The sequence below is a fragment of the Colias croceus genome, chromosome 29 (assembly GCF_905220415.1).
Source record: "Colias croceus chromosome 29, ilColCroc2.1".
Taxonomy (NCBI): Eukaryota; Metazoa; Arthropoda; class Insecta; order Lepidoptera; family Pieridae; genus Colias; species Colias croceus.
This window is the reverse complement of record NC_059565.1, coordinates 23,026-44,386: the sequence shown is the minus strand read 5'-3', so window position 1 is coordinate 44,386 and position 21,361 is coordinate 23,026. Positions and strand designations below refer to the sequence as shown.

General features: G+C 35.4%; 1 protein-coding gene across 1 annotated transcript; it reads right to left on the bottom strand.

Moving 5' to 3' along the window:
• Positions 1–592: 592 nt before the first annotated feature.
• On the bottom strand, positions 593–21,021 carry LOC123704282 (choline/ethanolamine kinase). Its single transcript, XM_045652591.1, has 11 exons — positions 20,775–21,021; positions 12,647–12,768; positions 6,594–6,753; positions 6,041–6,193; positions 5,462–5,647; positions 4,784–4,913; positions 3,944–3,996; positions 3,722–3,874; positions 3,273–3,353; positions 2,767–2,952; positions 593–2,459 (listed from the first exon to the last, which is right to left on the bottom strand). Exons 1-11 carry the CDS (start codon positions 20,856–20,858, stop codon positions 2,349–2,351), a joined length of 1,419 nt encoding a protein of 472 aa, XP_045508547.1. The 5' UTR covers positions 20,859–21,021; the 3' UTR covers positions 593–2,348.
• Between the last annotated feature and the right edge of the window lie 340 nt (positions 21,022–21,361).

The following is a 21,361-nucleotide window of genomic DNA, read 5'->3' as shown; positions in this document are numbered from 1 at the left end:
GAGATAGCATGCGACCTACCGCCTACGTGCAAGCGAGACGAATGCAGACCTCCGAATTTTAACGTTTTTGGCTCTAGTCTAGGTTTGTAATTGAAAATTTTCATTCGATTATATTAAATGCTGCTAACTAAAATTATGGCTAATCCGCAAAATATGTTTATCATATTGTACCGAAACTTTTACTCTATTTTTCCAAGCAGGTTAGCTATTAAGGGATATTAAAAATTTGTACAAACTATTAAAAAGTGAATAACTATATACCTATCTATACTATTACAATTACTATAACGTTAACTAACTATCTTCACTCGACTTTTTGGCAAACATTTCATTTTCAATAAATAATCGAGATTACACAACAAATATTTTTACATTCAAGAATTTGCGGAAGCTATTCGAGGTCTAAATGTTTTTACGAGAAATCTATGGTTTATAAAATTGATGTCTTCAATGTCGTAAGATATAGTGTGTTTAACGAGAGATAAAATAATAAGCAATAGACTATACTTCTGGACGCATAGATAAACTTGATTGATATTCAAAGAGACAATGAACAAAATAAATTGTCTATGGTCTTTACTTGCCTACATTATTGTATACTTTTTGTATGAAGTAAATATGCGTCCAGCGTAAAAAAAGATTTGTAGATCAACCGTATTTAGTTCTACCTAACTACTTTACGTCATCTATTATTAATTCCACCCAAAGGCACTCATTTCTCTCCCGCGTATAAAGGTTAAAAACAGTCGTTCTAAAATCATGCCCTCCCACTCTATCCCAGGCGCTTATACATAAGGGAGAGCGAGACAAATAGACAATCACAAGGAATGTTTGTGCGAATACTGAAGCAGTGAGATTTTAACACGAGTTCTCACACAAAACTCGAGCGCGATATTTTTTACATTACATATACGACCTTAATTTCTTTCCCAGACTTTTCCATATTGGTCACCTACAATAATTTTTTTTTACAAAAAGCAAACCGCCTTCATATTATGTTCAGAACGATATTTAAATGGAACCAAAGCATCAGCTTTCAAATAAAAAAAAGAATTATCGAAATCAGCTCCCTGAGTTAGAAATAACACACCAAAAAATATAAACTCTACTTGATAACCTACTTTTTCCCAAGCCCTTAAAAATGTCCATTGATTTCGAAGTGACATTGCAAACATATACTGTCAAATAATTATAAATATTATGTACAAGGTGTTATATAACATAACAACTTACATATTTTACTATTTACAGTATATCTCTCTTATTGGAGATATAGCCGTCTCTGTCTAACTTCCAACGCTAGAGCGAGACGAATGTACAAAATTACGAAAAGCTGTGATGTGCCGTCCTTGTCTATCGTATGGAGTTACACAGAGACAACTGTAAGGCGATTGACTTGCTACAAATCTATTTGAACAAACAGCACAAGGAAGTTTTTGATTTTGTGATTTTTTTTTGGATTTTTTTTATACGGATACATGAGGAATTTACATATTAAAATTTTAAAACGAGATATTTTACAGTCCGTGAAATTTATTTACAAATAAATACAACCAGTAGTATTTTGTCTGTTTGGGAAAAATTGAAAAAAAAAATAGTGATAAAAAGCTTTCAATCATCACTGATAACTAATTTTTGTCAAAAAATGACAAATGAAACACACTGTATATCGTGTGAGAACAGACAAATATCCGACTCTCGTGAGCAAAACATATAGCTCAAAATTCACACTCAAAATTATTGCTTGACTATAACATAAACTATTTTTTTATCTTTTTTTTAAAAGCGTCAAAAACAGTTCACCAATTCACTGACATTCGAAAGAACACAAAATGCTTTAAATAATTTTAAATCACATTAAATAATTTTCAATAGTTCAATTAATACTGAAACCAACAAATTATGTTTATTATATTTAGATAATATTTGGTTTTGTAATAATATTTTAGGTACATCGAGGAACAGACAGATTTCACAAATTTCTATACATAGTTGAGACAAAAATACTTAACAGTATACTACGTACACAGCACAGTACAGTACACTATTATATACAGTATAGTATATTACACTATAGAGTACTACATAACAATGTAATCTACTACAGTGGCATATAGTGCGGCATACTACAGCACATTGAACTGCTCTGTTCATTATATTATATAGCACAGTACAGTACAATATACAGTACAGTAAGTTACACTAGAGTACGTCGCACTGCAGTACCTCACACTATACAGAACATTACCCTATACACCGTAGTACAGTACATACACTACGCTGCAGTACATTACAGTACACTACAGTATACAGTACAGTACACACCGCAGTGCTCAGTCGCTCGCGGCTCAAATGTCCACTTCGCAGATTTTCCTCTTCTGCGGGAAACCGTACTTGTCCTTCTTGATCAGCTCCTGTTTTAGACGCAAGTACGTTTCCAGGCGCGATAGACCGTATTCCTGTAAAAAATAACATGGCGAGATTAATAAATACTAACACTCTTCTTTCGGTAAAACAAAGTCAAATAAACATAACCATTACATAAAGGGTATACCTAGTTGTTTGGGAAAGAAATTACAACACTCAACATAATAATAATGAATATGAATAAGAGGCAAATTCGCTTCAAAAAACAAAAAAAAAAATTCAAGATAAATTTTCGCAACTTGATTGTTTCACGCCGGTTACTTATCTATGATAAAATACACAAAATCTTTTTTATTATATTATTTTTTTTTGAATTATTTATTGACATGTATGGCTCACCCAATAACCGAACGGTATCTGGCTCTTGCTGGCGTTGACGATGGACCACAGGCTCCAGAACAGATGGCTGGCGAGCGCAAACGCGTCGATCTCATCTAACAAGCGGTTGATCTCGTCGATGCTGTCCGCGCCCGCGCCGACCGCGTCGCCGCTCACGTGCTTCAGGTACTCCTTGATGAAGATCTCCTGCGGTCGCCATGGCAACGCGTCAATGTACATACGTCATAAACTAACTCACAGCCGCTCCTGGAGGTGCGCGGTCACCATGGCAACGCGAGTCAATGCAAAGAGCACCCGTTCTTATAAAGAGATTTAATAAAGAGATTCTACGGTCACTCCAAAGTAATTTTGTGAGAGAACCTACCAATTACTGTTACTAACAAAGATAAAAATTAATTTCACTTCGAGTTCACCTGAATATTATTTTTTAGTCTTATTTGACCGGACTATAACCAATTACGTAAACATATCAATATCATTAACCAAATAAATTACGAAAAACTCACTTTCTGCTCGAGCGTGGGCGCGTTCTCGTAGTTCTCGTAGTAGAACGGGTGCTCCGGGTTCGTGTAGTCGTAGCACCACTCCTGTAAGTCATTTAGTGTTTATACATTATATCAAATAAAATCAAATATCTTGCTCGTATATGGCTAGTTAGGTGTTATAGGTTACAATATTTTTTCATATATACTGTCATTTTAAATGGCGTAAAATATTTTTTTTACAAATTAATGTCATAATTTATATATATTTACAGTACACTGTGTGCACTGCACTACAGTACAATACACTAAAAAAATACGCTGTCATTGTGGTACACTGCATAGAACAATTAATATGGATCAAGTTGATGTACTATCCGACTAAATTACCTAGACTCAATACAAAACTTATTAAATTACACAATCAATTAAAAATACAAATATTTATCAACAAATTCACCATTTCCACTCACCTGCAAGTGATTAGCAATATCGAAGGCCCTATAATTGTACGCGCAGTACTCGAAGTCGATCAGCACCAGTCTCGGCTCGCCCAGCTCGGCGGACGACACCGAGGCCGAGTCCGCCTCCTTGTACGCGTACTCCCCCCCCACCCCCTCCCCGTCCTCGCCCTCCTCCCCGACCCCCACCCCCGCGCCGACCCCCCCGACCCCCTCCACACCCGAGCCTTCAACGCCGGACCCTTCGCCGCCCGTTTCTACCTCGTCTTCAAAGATGAGGATGTTGCCTGGAATTGAATATAACATGTTATTAGGTAACGAAATATGATTTATTGAAAATTTGTGAGTAAAAATTGCTTTATATATGCGAGTGTAATAAAGACTATTCAAATACGGAAATTGTAAAGATTCAAAACCTAATAACAGAAATACAGCTAAATAGCGTGAAATGACAACGAAACAAGTAGAAATCGGATTTTGTAAACTGTGCGTATAATCGGGGTATGTAAACACATACCTACCAAATAAACATTAGCGCTTGTGTCTATACGCGTATTGCATATTAGTGCAAATGTTTATGCATACGTGTGTGCGAGCGAGTGTTGTGTATCAACATGTGTATGTGTCATGTATGTGTACGTGTGGGTGTACGTGTGCGTGTGTTTGCTTTTGTAATGTGTATCTATGTGCGTGTGAGTGTTATATCCGTATGTGTGTTATGTATCCGCGTGTGTATCTGTGTGTGTGCGTGTATGTGTACATGTGTGTGTATGTGTATCTATGTGTACGTGTGCGTGTGTTTGCTTTTGTAATGTGTATCTATGTGCGTGTGAGTGTTATATCCGTATGTGTGTTATGTATCCGCGTGTGTATCTGTGTGTGTGCGTGTATGTGTACATGTGTGTGTATGTGTATCTATGCGTACGTGTGGGTGTACGTGTGCGTGTGTTTGCTTTTGTAATGTGTATCTATGTGCGTGTGAGTGTTATATCCGTATGTGTGTTATGTATCCGCGTGTGTATCTGTGTGTGTGCGTGTATGTGTACACGTGTGCGTGTACGTGTGCACACTCACCCTCCTGCATGTCGTTGTGGCAGAAGACGACGGGCGAGGCGAGCGCCGCAGTGAGCCGCTTGAGCCACTCGATCTCCGCCTCCCACGGCACCGCGCGCAGCCGCTCCGCCACCTGACGCTCTTCGTCTCGCTGCAAACACACACACACCTCATATAAAGCTCTACGTCGAGTTCTAAACATAGCTCTAAACTTAACTCGATACACACACGCGCCAAAAAGCTAGTTTAACACGCAAGAATCTGTTAATTTCGCACGCGTCAGACAGCTGGAATCACACACGTCAGACAGTTAATTTTTCATACGTTAGTAGCCAGCTTTCACAGGAGTCGCTTAGTTACTTATAAACGTCAGTCATTTAGTTTTACACGCGTCTGTCACCCAGTTTCACATGCATCAGTCCTCAAGTTTTACATATTATGACATTCAAAAACGTGTCCATAACCTTATTTCAAATAAGTTTCACAAAATATAAATCAGTCAATTTCACACACACTAGTCATCCAATATCACACGCGACAGTCACTACGTATTACACACATCTGTCACCAAGTTGCACACCCATCAGCCACCTAGCTTCAAACACATCAGTCAGCATGTATCACACGCGTCATTCCCCCAATTTTCCACCGTTAGCCACCTTGGTCAGGTTAGTCACGTTAGTCCCGTGAGTGACTCACCATGTCGCGGGGCAGTTCCGCCAGGCGCTCCTCCTTGACGGTGCGCAGCCACTTGGCCATGGTCTTCCACAGCCAGTTGGGCTCCTTGGACAGCGGCACGTCCATCGAGTGTATGGCGGCCATCTTCTCCGCTATCTTCATCGACATCGCCGGCTCCGAGAGCTCCTTTGTGAGCAGCGGCCGCGCCTGGAGGTTATATTAATAGTAACATTTATGATGAGATAAAACAAAATGGATACAAATCAAGTAGAAAAAATTGTATGACTTGCAATATATAAAAAAGAGCATGTGTGCGAAGCACACGAGTCATAAGTGAAACAACTGTGGCAAGATTGGCAAGAATCTCATACCAAAATCTTCGCCTTATTCCATGTCGTGACGATTTTGTCATGACACTACCTTGCAATTTTACTCTCAACGCGCCTAAAGAAGTTTCACTTCGAAAATTCAAAAAATTTACTGAGGGACAGATTCAAGATGAATAATACAAATGTACGTAGTATGTGCGTACTAAAATTCGTAAATTTAGTGGTCCTTCGAGCCGGATCTGTAAGCAAACGTACGATGTAGCAGTTTTACCGGTATGTACTGCTCGATGCGTCCGCCGGAGAACACGCCGTGCAGCTTGGGCCCGAGGCGGCGCTCCGACAGCAGCGTGAAGATCACCGACTCCGTCACGATGGCGTCCATCGCTCGCTCGCCGTGCACCTGCCCGTAGATGCGCAGTAAAACCTGCACGTAAACATTCATCAAATTATACAAATTAAGAAATTCAAAAGTTCGCTCAACTAATCTTCTATTCATAAAAGTTAATCCCCATTTCACTGGGTCACGCCATCACGCGTGAACGTCTCGACGGATTTCGATAATTCTTATTTTGATGTGTTCGTTATTGTCAGGAGAAGGATCTTATGACAGAGAATATCAAGAAATTAGCGCCAAAAACTTAAGAAAATGCGTAAATTGACAATTTGCGCGAAGACAGGACAGCGTCAGTCGGGTCAGCTGGTATATAATAAAGCTCATTAAAGTTCATTCTATTTTATTTTCCTCTGCCAACCCTATTAGAATAGTTAAGTTAGAAGCTGAGTCTCTGTTCGTTCCCATATTAGAGTTTCCTCTTATAGCATACCTTCTTGGGCTCATCTAGCGAGAAGGAGTGCGCGCTGAGCATCTGCTTCTTGAGCTTGTGGTCCTGCTCGGCGTCCGGCGAGCTCTCGCGCCGGAAGCCGCCCAGCTTGGCCGGGTCCGACGGCAGCGCCACGTAGTACAGGAAGTTGGAGAGCCCACCGCTGGAGTACGACCAAATAGCGTGTCAGTAGGAATGTGCACAAAATTGAAAAGTTCAGAAGTGAAAGTTCGCAAATTCCATGTAGGACATAGTGCTTTTGAAGCTAAACAAGTATGTTATTTTTTGCTCAATTGTTACACGTACGGTAATTAATTTTGTAAATTTCAAATAGGTGTAGGACACATAGAAATTCGAATGTTATAATAATATTTTCATATGGACATCTAAAATTTGAAGATTTATTTCAGTCGTTTTCCAGACACTGTAACAGTAGTTAAGTTCTAAGTGACAACTACTGTGAGCCCAAACTATGCGAGTGGCAAAATAATTGCCTACAAAAAAGAACTTGACTGCTACGGATTGATGCTTCAAGCTTTTTAGTGTTCAATCACGAGTAAATCTCATACATTCTATTGTATCTACTTACAATCACAAAAAGCAAGATCGATTTTGTATAGAAATGCTCAACAAAGTAGTAAAAAATAAAGTGATCCTTAAAAAAGTACCTTCGCGTGTTCCATAATGACACGAAGAGACAAAAACTAAGCAATTGTGTGAAAATTAAAAAACTCAGCAAGGTGATGTGACGTCATCGCGTCGCAAATAAGGCCATTACTATGCGGTGGCTCTGAATGGAAATCTATATTAATCTATTAAAATTAATTAGGTTTCATAATCTATTTTTAGCGCTAAGCAAAGGAAAAATATCAACAAAGTATTATATATATGTATTTGTTTGTGTCGTTTTGTATAATTTAACATACATAATTGTATTTATTTCCCGTAGTTCGCATCCATTCAGTATTTTTTCCGTATCATTGAGTTCTTATGTCTATAATTAATTAAATGACGCATAAAAACTAGACACAATCATCTGATTATAATTCAACTGTGGTAGACTAAACATAAATATGTTTAATAAATCATAAATTAATGCGAATGTTTGTTTGTTTGTTTGTCTTTATTTTATCGCATCATTTTTAATGACTGGTAAAGGTTGGGAAGCGAAACATTATATCAATTTTTAATACGACACATACCCACGGATAAAAAATATAGTCCTACTAATATTATAAATGCGAAAGTTTGTATGGATGTATGGATGTTTGTTACTCTTTCACGTAAAAACTACTGAACCGATTACAATGAAATTTAGCACACATATAGAGGGTAACTTGGATTAAAACATAATAAATAATAATAAATAAAAATCATTAATTATTGATCGATTTGTGGGTTAGGTACAAACATGTAACATTTGGACCCCAAACTAGGACAGCCTGTATTTTGGGGTCCATAGGATAGTTTTTATCCCGGAAATCCCACGGGAACGGGAACTATGCGGGTTTTCCTTTGCAAACGCGGGCGAAGCCGCGGGCGGGAATGGGAATGAAATGGATTATCTTGCCATAAAATTGACAATGTTATGGCAAGATAATCCAAAAGTTATTGTAGCGAGCCATATTATTCATTATGATCACATAGAATAAAGTAAATCTTTACCTACATTGTTATGCCTTTATGAGTTAATAAAGATAACCATAAAACTTGGTGATGTATTGACAGCGGTTAGACTTGGCATCAAAGTATTCAATAAATATAAGCAAAACTGTGTTTACAAGGCCAAGTGAGGACGAACTATTATTAATCTAAAATTAAACTATCGATAATAATCTATATGTTATAAAAACAAAAGTGTCTAATACTATCAAATGTGATTAAATACTATATCCGGGCATAAAATAATGTAAACAAGTGGCGAAGTACGGGTACAAAAATTTATTTTTCAAATAAATTTTTGTTGTCGTAATTCACTCACTTTACTATATTGGCATTAAAAAAATGTATTAAATAAAAAAAATAACATTAATAGATGTTTATCGACGATGAAGTTCGATTACAAAAAGGAAAGACTTCTTAATTCTATTATTATTCGCAATATTGGAGGAAAAGTCGAATAGATCATGTATCAACCGACGGAATTTTCCTTAAAGCACAACTGAAAAACCAACAAATCATAACTTCAACAATCGCTAAGCTCCGGCCATTCACGTATTTGTTTTGTTTCTTATCACAAGCGATTCCATTGAAGAGCCACAATCAAACGAATGTAGGCCATCGGAAAACTACTCTCGATAAGTGTACTCCAATACCTTTACTGTTTGACCTTTGATAATCGAGTCAATACGCAGCAACATTCTTTTGGAGGTAGTCGAACAAGATCCCATACAACATAAACATACATACTGAAATGGGGTAGTGATAAAATCCAGTGGGTAACCATGATGTCTTAAAGCAGTATTCATTCCAGGGTGGAAAAAAGTGCACTGGAAATAATACTGCTTTTGACATCATGGTAATGCCCCTGAATGCTTACAATTTAAAAAGTAAATGCGGGTAGTTTAGTTTACATTAAGCTAACTATTTAGTGGGCTAATTTTATCAACGAAAATAATAATAGCAATTTATGAAAAAGAGCTGTTTAAAATAGTAATACCGTCGAGTTTCTTCCTTTTAAACCTCGACTTCTTTCTTTTAGAGTCGGTTGAATATTCGTACATTCTGGTCATAGAAATAAATAAAAACTTCTTTCCAGCATCTTTATAAATTTAATCATAAGTTATTAATATATCGTTTCTATAACTCGTTACAATAAAAGCCTCTTCAGTCCTGTAAACCCAACAGGCGATACGCATTGAAGACAAACCCTCAAAGCGACCCTCGCAAATACACAGAAAATTTCACAATAACGAGGGAAGAATCAATAATTCCACCTACAGACTTTATCGAATAATTGCAGAAGAAAAGAAAACCCCGCTTACGAGAATATTTATAAAAAATCTGCAATTTGAAAAAATTAGAACAAATTTTAATAGGACCAATCGGGAGACGCTGCGCTAGTTTTCAAATAAATATAAAAAAAAGAACTAATCAAAATCGGTGAACCCAATCGAAAGTTCTGGGGTAACAAACACAAAAAAAACTAAGATTTATATAATGATATATTATGTAACCTATTTTGTAAATGTGTATTATTTAGTAGGAAATCTGTGGAATTATGTACAAAAAAATAATAAATAAACAACCTTGACGACGCGACGTCGGTCGGACATAAAAACATAAAACATCGGAAATGGAAATGAACTGAAACTGCGTACCTATCCATTAAATTCGACGCACATCAAACTTGTTTATAAACAAAAACAACATTATTTTAGTTCTCGCGAATCGTAATTATAATAATGTGCGTCGTTTTCATCACGTCGTTCACATCGCTGAATAATATTTCAGCGATGTTTTGCGCCCATCGCACAAAAACCTGTTTGTCAACAGAGATTCAAAAATATTTTATTTTTAAATTTATCTTTCCATTCGAAAGCTATATACATTTAGTCTGACTAACATTTAATTTTTCGCCAGGCTGAAACCAAGAAATTCCAATTCCACAGGACCACAGGGCACGCACATACATAGAATTTTCGTATCGATACTGTTTGATAGAAAAGTCAAGGAGCTGTATCGATTCGCTTTTGATTAAAAAATTTGGACAATAATCGATCACGCCCTCAATGTGTATTGCAAGTTGCAACGTATTGAAGGTGCGCATACAATCCATTTCAGTCTAAATATTTATATCCCGAACAAATCTATAAACAGTCTTCTGTAGGCTTGTGCTTTGCTTTACATACGGTTTAAAAAAATAGCAAAATTCGAATCCGCTTCCAAAGCTAAAGCAATACTGAACGGTCGCGGATCAACTAGTCGATTTTATGTGCACTTCAATACGTTGCAATACACAATCAGCGCGTGATTGATTATTGTCCAAATCCAAATTTTTTATCAAAAGCGAATCGATACAGCTCTTTGACTTTTTTATCGATCAACTATCGAGTTGATAGTATGCGCGCGTTCATATGAGACCCAACAAAATAGTTGTTCAACTAAAAGTTGTATGCGCTAGCCCAAGATGATTACACGTATTCCACAATTATCTAATTTAGTGCAGAATAAAACTTAAAACAAACATCAAGCAATAAATATAATTATGTAGAGCCTATTCAAAGAAGTCATACATCTTTGTAGGCAATTTTACATTATACATTCAGCTAAAATTAATTAAATTATTCTAAAAACACATATCACAAAGCAGGACCGTGAAACTTTTAAACTATAATAATTCTTCTTCGCTCATAGCTTCGTTCATAACGTACGAATAGCAATACATATTCAAATGCATAAATAGGTTATTCATCCATACAAAAGAACTGAGGTAACAAACTCAAAAAAAAATACAGTCAAATTAAGAACCTCCTTCAAAAAGGCACTTAAAGCACCCATTCTCCTATCTCGAGAGAATGTATCCAGTAAGGAAAAGAGCAAAAAGCAGTATAAAAATGCAACAATAGAGATGTTTTTACATTCGTATTATCCGCTTACTGTGGCCATAAAAAACGTAAACACAGGGTGTCCTTGACGGCAGGCCGGAGTGGCATGCGGCGCAACTGATAGGCATAGTTTATTTACTTCAAGTTTCTAGAAAAATGGGTAAGTGTGGCGGATTAGAGTACAAAATATTAATAATAATTCAAGTACCACTAAAATCAACAATACAAATCTGTTTTTATAAGAGGTACATAGGTATACTCTGCAAAAAAAAATTAACATTAATTAAAGATCTATTCATGAAATTAACTCATTAATTAATCTACCCGTACCCCCCCACGAGTCCGTAACGTCACGACATAATGAAACCGATCACCGTAAAAGATAATCGCATTTCGCAAAAACCAATCGATTTTTTGACGAAAACACTTGCTATTGTTCATTTCACAAAAACTTCTGGTTTTGCCGAGTTTCGTATTTATATAGTTTACGTGTTTTTTGGATCTAGAGGTCTCGAGTCCTTTGCAGACTTTTTACTAATCTCGACATGGACCAGTAATTGTCACAAAATATGTATTGTATAACTTACAGAAGGTGTAATACGTAATTACATATCTAGAGGACATAAAACTTCAATATAATGTATAACATTGAAACCAAAATTATTAATTAAATGAGCAATAGACAGCAGTCTAAAGAAAAATTATTTTATGCATTGACAATGGTCCCTGGAAGTTCACCAAAATAATTCAAACGACATTGGAACGCATAAAAACAATGCTATGAAATCACGCGATCCGACAGATCTGATCCAACACGGAAAACATTATCGATGTTACAATTCAAATAACTTTATAATTGGTTGTGATGTTGAGGTCGCGAGGTCTACAGGGTCGCACGACATTTTATGCATCATCCCTGTATCCAAGCGCTAAACTGTTTAATATTTTATTCATCTTATTGCTTCTATCTTTCCTAAAAAAACTATTTATGGCATGGTACCATTCATTTGTAAATAGTTACTAATGGTACTCTACAATATTAATTACCATTTATTTGCAGTTCATTCAAAACGTTCTGCTATGGGTATAAATACTGTTATACCTTTGTTTATCAATAAAACTAGTTATTGGCAAACACTAGAATCAAACAAAAACAACACACATGAAAAATTAAGATAAACATATACTTGACAATGGCAAAACGATACCGACAGATTTATTTACTATATTTTCTCTTTTCAATGTTAATTATATTGACAGAATCGTATATCAAACTACCCTCCTACTTCAATAAATTGTGCAAGTTATAAAATAAGTCGGTTAAACGATGATATCGGTAAAAAGGTATAGATCAGATACTTATAGTGCTCCAGGAGATGTGGCTAATTAGCCACAATTTACTTCAGTTGCCTCTTTTCGCTAACGACAATTGAACCTTGCCATCTCACTGTGACGTCTAATCGTAAGTGTGCCGTTTTTGAAGATCGACTGTTGTGGAAAATATCTCACCTGATCCTCTTGAAGTCCAGATCTCTTGGGTCTGTGGTCTTCCATGCTCCATGGAGGTAGTTCCTGCAGATACGGCCCGCCACTTCTCGCATCTCCTCCTCCGTGCCGCACATCTGGAGCTTCTGTAACGGAGATACAGGTCTCTCAGTATTCAGTTCTTTCATAAGTCATTTATAGTTTAATTATTGCATATGACGTTGTTCGAGCGCTGGAGTAGCTTGAACAATGGATGCGGATAGGTATATTCATATAGTCACCTACAGTATATTTATTGAAAGGTGAAATAATTATTAAATACTTCTGAACTGCGCTAGTAGATTAAGGTCGACTAAATACGTGTACCTAAATAGAAGAAAAAACGCAATTAGAAAGTTGAATGTGCAGATTTAAACACAATTAGAGAGTAACATGTTACATCAAATAAGATTTTTAAATGCGGCACGGGAAAAAGGGTATAATAAAATAATGATTATTTCGCAATAGTAAAACCCTTTCCGTATCACTCAAATAAAAAATAAGGTAATGCAAACAGCAGAGCCATAAGCAGTAAGCACCCTCTCGTCAACTTCGCTCAAGTTTCAAGATATGTTTTCAAATGACTTGTTCTAGATAAACTTACGCAACCGCAAACTTCCGAATTTGCCCTAATTTTTATCTTGCCATATAAATTGGCACAGAAACCGCTAGAATATACTTCCCCATATAATGAAGACTTAAAAGTTACTTAAGAACCGTCGTTTAGTTAGGCGTACAATTAGGCTAAAATTTGATTATCTAGAGCTTAACTTATGACGTAATTGTATCGACTACATAATTTGATCTACGTATGGTAGACGGTAGACCCGACCATGACCCAGCGTGTTGACTGTCTATAGCCTATACAATCCACTAATTAAAGTTCCTATAGACTAGTATTCAGTACGAATATTTATCAATATGGAGAAGATAAACTAATAGAATTTGAAGTACCTACAAGTTAAACAGGCCTGCTTATCTTTTAGATGTATCTGATAACAGATAACTAGTGTTTGTATTTCGCTTTGATTCATATGTTCAACTATTGTATGAGAAATATTCCAAACATTTCACAAATCACAAGGTGCTCTCGTCTTTTACTGAGCAAATAACAACACTGATATCTAGATATAAATACATTCATATCATATTATGTATTTAAATATCTTCTACGTAATAAAAACGTCGTTAACAGAATACATTTCCAAAGTGTTTATAACATCAAACTGCGACGCAACCCAATGACTAACTACAACACCGATCGAATTCCAAAGTAAAGTCTATAATTAATTATTATTAGTCAAAGATTCTACTATACAATACTGGTATATAGTATTATCCTAATGACCTAATCTAAATTGTACGTTTACAATATAATATAATGGCAGGTGCGTTATGACATAGCTAATTTGTCGCGACTCAGCGGCTTTGCCAAACTCCGACCAACTCACGATGTTTACTCCGATCCAACCATGTTTAGATATCACTAATCTTTTATCTTAGCAAATCATTTGGCTATTAAATGTTAATCTGGAGTTAAGCTAACATTGTATAATAAACTTTTTCCTTAGTAATGTGCGAGTCTGCTCTCATGTCATCAAGGAAAACATCATTTAAAGACTTAACAGAGCAAGGGATGCTTACCAAGTGCTAGAATGTTCCAAACACATGCAGGATATCTAATAAGGTTTTACCCTCTTAAAAATAATACATTTTTCAGTTATGGAAAGTATTGCTTTATCAACAGTAGATAGTCTTTTGCATTTATTGGGTAGTGTTAGTTGTTAGTATGTGGTACCATCGTACATCGATCGCTTGGTCAATGGGCCTTTTTCCAGATTACAGGTGATGAAGCTTATCTTTTACGGGGACTGATGTTGATGGAATTTCACTTATCTCGATGACTTTTTAATAATTTTAAGAGATTTAAGGCGTCTGTTAAGCAAAATGGTCCACAGGAAGTGGCTGGGAGTACTGACTGACTGACTGGGATTTTAAAGTGAATATTCTTAAACATATGTGAAAATCAGCCATGAGAAAATACGTGAAGTAAGTACCTACTGTTTTTATGAACCTTCATCACCTGATATGAGGACATTGGGCCATTGACCAAGCTAGCGGGTAGGCGTACGATGGTATCACATACTAACACTACCCAATCGTCCACATTTCATCTGTCAGAAAATAGGTGAGGTCTGGCGGCCCTGGAATCTTGTACTATTTCATTTGTATGTAAAGTTTGATACATGTAACAAAAACACTAATAGGGAAAATAATGCACTGTCTCCATGGCATTTCATTATTTTATGTACTGATACAAATAACATGTCTTTCTTTGGACAATAGTAAATGTAGATTAGATTTCATATGCTATCCATGGCTACATTAAATGATTTGTTTAAAGAATACCAAACAATTAAGATAAAACTTATTACAGTGTTTCATATCTGTAATAACTCCTCTTAATTGGCACATTAAAACGATACCATATCTAGTCTCAAATTGATATTTAATTAAATTATTTGGGAAATGTTTGAGGCCGAGTTATAATGGGCAGATTCCATAAATAGATATTTTATCGTACTGTTTTGAATGAAGAGCTCTAAAGCCCTTTGTTTTGCTAATACGCCTGTATTTTCTTTTATCGTACTGTTTTGAATGAAGAGCTCTAAAGCCCTTTGTTTTGCTAATACGCCTGTATTTTCTGCTTTGGTTATTTTATTTGATAACTCCGTGGGTTTTCAGAGAATTGACGTGATCCTTTTTGTGTCTGTGTCGGCGACTTTTTTTGTAGAAAAGATTACTATTCCCATTGGATGTATTTATCTACATAATATTATATTCTCTTCTTAAAAAACAGTCCCATTTCTGTGATAGAAAACTAAAAACTTTGTTGTTTGTTTATTATGACAGATTCTCAATAACAAACTGTATTATCATTTCTGTGTGGGTTTATGAACAATCAGCTGAATTCTAGCTCAACTATCGCACTGAATCTATAAGCATACCTATACTTTACTCGATTCATAAAATTACATATGAGGTAATGAACCCTGCTTTGGTGCAATCGGTGTAGTAATAAGCAGATAATGGTTGTAAATTATAATTGAGATGTTACGAGTTCAATGTTTCTTTGAATTTCATGTTAACAACATTTGCGTATAGTACGTACTTCACAAACTTATTAGCCTGCCTAAAGTTGCCATTACTCATTTAAGTACCTAGTTCTTATTACTGTAGTATACGAGATATTTTACGTTGCACGCATCGACTCGCGCCTACCACCGACTAGTCAATTTTTTTTGACATACCTACACCTGATGAAACCCTAAATAAAGATCCATGGCAATTAACATGACGTCTTAAGTATTACTTCCAGTGTGGCAAGATGACAGAGCGCCATCATCACTTTCCTACTGTGGAAATAATACTGCTCAAAGACATCATGGTAACCCCCCCCATTTGCCTTGTTATATTCTTTTGAACAGCCGCATCTCCTACCAAGTGATATGTAAGTACAGACCTTTATAGTCAAGTGACATGTATGTATCAAGTGATATGTTAGTACATAGTGTTTACAACTGCTTGCACTCGACCGATAGCGCTATCTGGTATGTGATGACTCTCCAGCTTTATCTCTTTCCGTTGATGACGAGGCTCTCTTGTTGCTTTATATTATGTGCATACAAGACACGTCATTTGACATTAACATACATAGTCCAAGAGCCCGCTTCAGCCAGGCGCACAATATTTCATAAAACCAGAAAGTTTGTCTGCGCACGACACCAACACAGGTAAGAACGATGAGCGACTATGTAGTTTGGGTAGTGGTTACTTTGACAGGTAACAGGTAAAAAAGGTGTAAAAAAAGCACCTCAAATACATTAAAGCATAAAGCTCGGTTTTTTTATATTTTCTTTAGAATAATATTTAAAATGATGTCATCCATTGCCGGACACTTAGTATGGTTTTAACCCCCTGTCGGACACCCCCAAACTCAAAAAAATAATTGTACACTTACAATAATTATAGTATAAAAGCTGAATTTTAGATATGTTACTTAGGGGACTATCAAAAGAATTTACCCCAGTAGCCGGACAGTTTTCACGGTTTTTACATAATATTGCCAGAGGCCTTAAATGTATAATGCTTTAACAGGAATATCTATAGACCTTATTATTTTGTATTCATCCATGCTACCTATGCAAATGTGTGTAGGTATGTCTCGATAAGTCTGTTTTTATTATTTATTTCGATTTTACACTGGTTCTCTACTGTATCAGTACGTAGTATAAAACATGGTCACTTTCCGCCTAATTTGTGTGTCTGTATGCTTAGAAAACTACGCAACGGATTTTGATGCGGTTTTTTTTTAATCGATAGAGTAGTTCTCGAGGAAGGTTTTAGGTTTTATAGACGCCGGCGGAAAATTAGTATTTCAAAATTTGAAGGTAGCTGTTAAAAACAGCGGGTTCTGAATTACCATTTGAAACAAATTTCTTACAGTAATTAACATTGATTTTATGACGTATGCCGTAGCTGCACGAAATATTCGATACTCGCGTAGCTCTTTTAAACTCAAATAACCTAGGTTTCACTAATGGATTACTTCAACAGAATAACCTTGGTAGCTTGTACTGGAGTTAACGCTAAGGTTGTACACATACACACATATATAGAGTATAGCTTTTAAAGTCTGTGAGTGAACACAATACCTAGCTAGTGAAGATTATAATTTAGCCAACTGTGGCAAATTAGGGGAGGGTTATATGCCCTAATAACTTCAAACTACAGGGTAACTTTTCATGGAAATATCTAATGTCTGAAAAGGCTAAGGCAATTATCATAAAGCACATTTTGTAAAGCCATAAACATCGCTTATTACATCAAATGGAACTGCAATGGTCGATTTTCATTAAAACGAACCTACCATTAGAACCAATTTTTGAACAAAGTACATTCCAAAGTCAAGCCACATTAATAATATTGTGAATATGAAGCAAAAATTATCAATGTATACGTACATAACTATACATTCTTCATATATAATTCTCGTGTCACAGTGTTTGTAAACAAGCTATGAATCAAATATAATATTTATAATAACAAAAAACAATCGGACGTAAAATATGTTTTTAAGAACTAGTTATTATTTAGTACTAGCTGCTCCGCGCGGTTTCACCCCAATTGCTCCACTCCTGTAGGTCGTAGCGTGATGATAATAATATATAGCCTATGGCCTTCCTCGATAAATGAGCTATCTAACACCGAAATAATTTTTCAAATCGACCAGTAATTCCCAAGATTAGCGCGTTCAAACAAACAAACTCTTCAGCTTTATAATATTATATTAGTATAGATTCTGTGCTAGGGTGATGTGTGATGGCAGAACATACTTTGCCGGATGATCTAAAAATATTCTAATTTTGCATTATTTTCCTAATTTTATGCCATTATTAGAACATGATTGTTTGATGGAACATGATTCATCGTCCTTCAATATTATATTATTAAGCTATTGCATAGCTTCTATCGCGGGCCTTGAGCGCGGGGACCGTATCCAGAAATTCCGTAACGAAAAAACCTCACGCTCCCCACTCCGACGGGCACGAAGGTGTTGCTTGTACGCATGCTATGCAATAGCTTTACCGCGGCAGTCCCCGAGTGTCACACGTCTTTTTTATTTTATATTTTACAACACAATACATTATCGAAGGCCTATAACATACTATCAGTGTTTCTGTGGCATTTTCCAATGAGCCTAAATCTTAGATACGCTATTGCTAGGCATTTGTCTGCTTGCGGCACGTGCCGGGCTCGTAATCCTCACGATAAGGCCTCATTACTTATGTACAATTGATGTATTTGAGGGCTTACATCTTATTATTGTTTTATCACTCCTTGATAAGAGCGCCATTGTTCTTTAGTGGCGAGCGACGACAATTACTACAAGGTAATATGTTACGAGTAAGAAGACCAAAAGGTAGAAGATGCCTGGGGATGATGTAAAACTAAATGTAAAAAGGACTAGAGCCCATACATCTTTGCAATAAATTCTCTAGAAATTTACCTTTGTTATTTTAATCATCATCAGCCAGTGTAGTCTTCCAGAAAAACGGGTCTGAGGTCATGAGAGTTTCTGATTATATCGTTCACTGAGTATAGTTTGACAGATGTACAGAATTACCAGAAAAATTGCAGAAACGGTTTTACAAAAGTAAAAAAAATGTGTGCGTGTACTAGTAAGTGTACACACGTAAGAACTAAGAAGTGAAACTTCTTTATGACCTTATTTTTCAAAAAATAATTTACTATACATATGTATGCAACTTTACAGAAATACGTCGAATCACGCGTGGTAGGGATAAGAAAAGGATGGCGCGTAACGGAAAAATGTCACGCGTAACGAAAAAATGTTACACTAAATTTTTTTCCAACCCTGATAAAGAAGAAATCACTTCAAAAAAATATACTGGATTCAGCTCTTGTATATTCTGGTTTTAGTAGGTAATCAATCATAATGTGTTTGTAATTTAAAATTGTCGTATAATCTTTATTTCTGTTGTAAATTCTAAAATACAGTGAGAAAATTAAATATCTAGGAAATGATAATTTACACAATATTACTGGATGATTTTTTTACTTCTTTATTCTTATTTATGTAAATATGTAAATAATTTATAGAATATTTTTTATGCTGTAACAGTTGAATTTAATTCAATTATGAAAATTCAGTACATAATTATAAGCTGAATCATCTAAGTTACAAATGATCGCTGATTCCAGACAATTCCATAAGATAATGAGCAACAACAGTGCAATATCAATCAGACGTGAGACAACATCAATTAGCCAATTTACTGCACTCAACTCTGATTTAGTTGCCACATTCATTTGTGACAATTAATTCCTATGACGCCATGTTCATTCGCCGGAAATTTTCCTGGAGCATTTTATTAATTAATATCACAAAATGTGACAATTAAAAGCTTTAAATTGTCACATTTTTATTATTTTTATTGGTCGCCTCTTTAGAACAGTGGTTATCGCGTGAGCGTTGAATCGAGGTATCCCGGAACCGATTCTTGGGCAGGACTAATAGGTACGTAGATAGAGCATAGGTATAATAATTCTTAGAATATTTTTTTTTTAATAAAACCGCCGTCAATGTGCCCTGTAATTTTACCCGCATTGCTCTGCTACCTTGGGTATTAGGCTATTGATATATAGCCTTCTCGATAGATGGACTATCTAACAGTGAAATTACTTTACAAATCAGACATGTGGTTAAGCTTTATTATTATGTTAGCTTACGGCCCAGCTTTGCCTGCTTTGTCTAAAACCTGACATTAAAGACTAACATTACATGTAACTTATAGATCTCAAATACAAATATTTATTAATTCAGCTAGACTTCCCTAAGAAGCACTTTTCAATTGTCACATAATTTCAACTAGCACTTTGTAATATAAATATCACCGATTGGAAAAGCAGCTTCTATTTTTTACAGACTAATATTATTTACAACAGTTTTATCAATAATATAATGCCTACTTGCACAGAGTTTGGGAAATTAATCTATAATTATTACTTGCCAAAGTCTTGAATGAAAAATTTGCTTTTAAATAATTGCATCAGAAAAATCCAGATGAAATGGTTTTAGTAAATAATTTATTCAAATATTATGCAAGTAAATACAGTGTCAATGCAATCACTTAGCCATGAAATAACCAAGTCAGAGTAATCAGAATCAGCCAGTTTTATTTAGAAAACACAATATTAGTGCAAGGATGGATTCAACTATCTTGTTTGCATTAGAGAGGAATATATTAATTATATGAATGCAATTAATATTAACTCGGTGTGACGTCATTCATACTGTAATCTAACCTTATACAACCACGATAAGTATAACATTGTCATTTTAAGTATAAATGAAAAACTATTCTGCAAAAACTAATTTATAACTTATGATTGTACCTATTTGAATTGAAACACTAATGATATTATGATTCGTCGCTAAGAGCGTGCGTATGAATTTAATACCAAAAAGTGCGAACAGAAAATAGTAAACGATAAACCGTGTTAAACTAATTAGGTAAAGGAAACATACCCAATAACTGCTGCGATTCATCTCTACACAACGCCGGTAACGAGATCGCACACGAACTAACACGTTTTTAATTGAAGAAAACATTGTTATTTCGTTTATAAACCACAAAGTGCACCACACATAAAACACTGCATTTATTTACTATTTTGAATTTTGACATAAGACTTATTTTATACGTCCGCTCATCACTTTCGTAACCCCTTGCTATTGATTTTTTGACATTGACAATCGATATGTTGCCCTAAATATACCAAATAAATTCCCGAAATCAACCTTATATATTGATGTAATATTTTTATTTATTTAAATCGTAACATACTGTCACTAATAAGAATATTTGTTTCATAGTCTACTATAACCGTTAGTCGTGATTTACTGCAAAAATATTTTATTTTATTTTACGTTTCCATCTCGAACCAAACGATATCGTTGTAATATACATTTAAATATTATATTACATATTTAATAAAATATCCACTAACAATTAACATCCGTGAGGGTTATCAGTCTAAAAATTAAATGAGAATGTTAGTACGAAGTATTCTTTGCTAGAAACTTGTAGAAGTAATTTCTATTAATGATAAAAC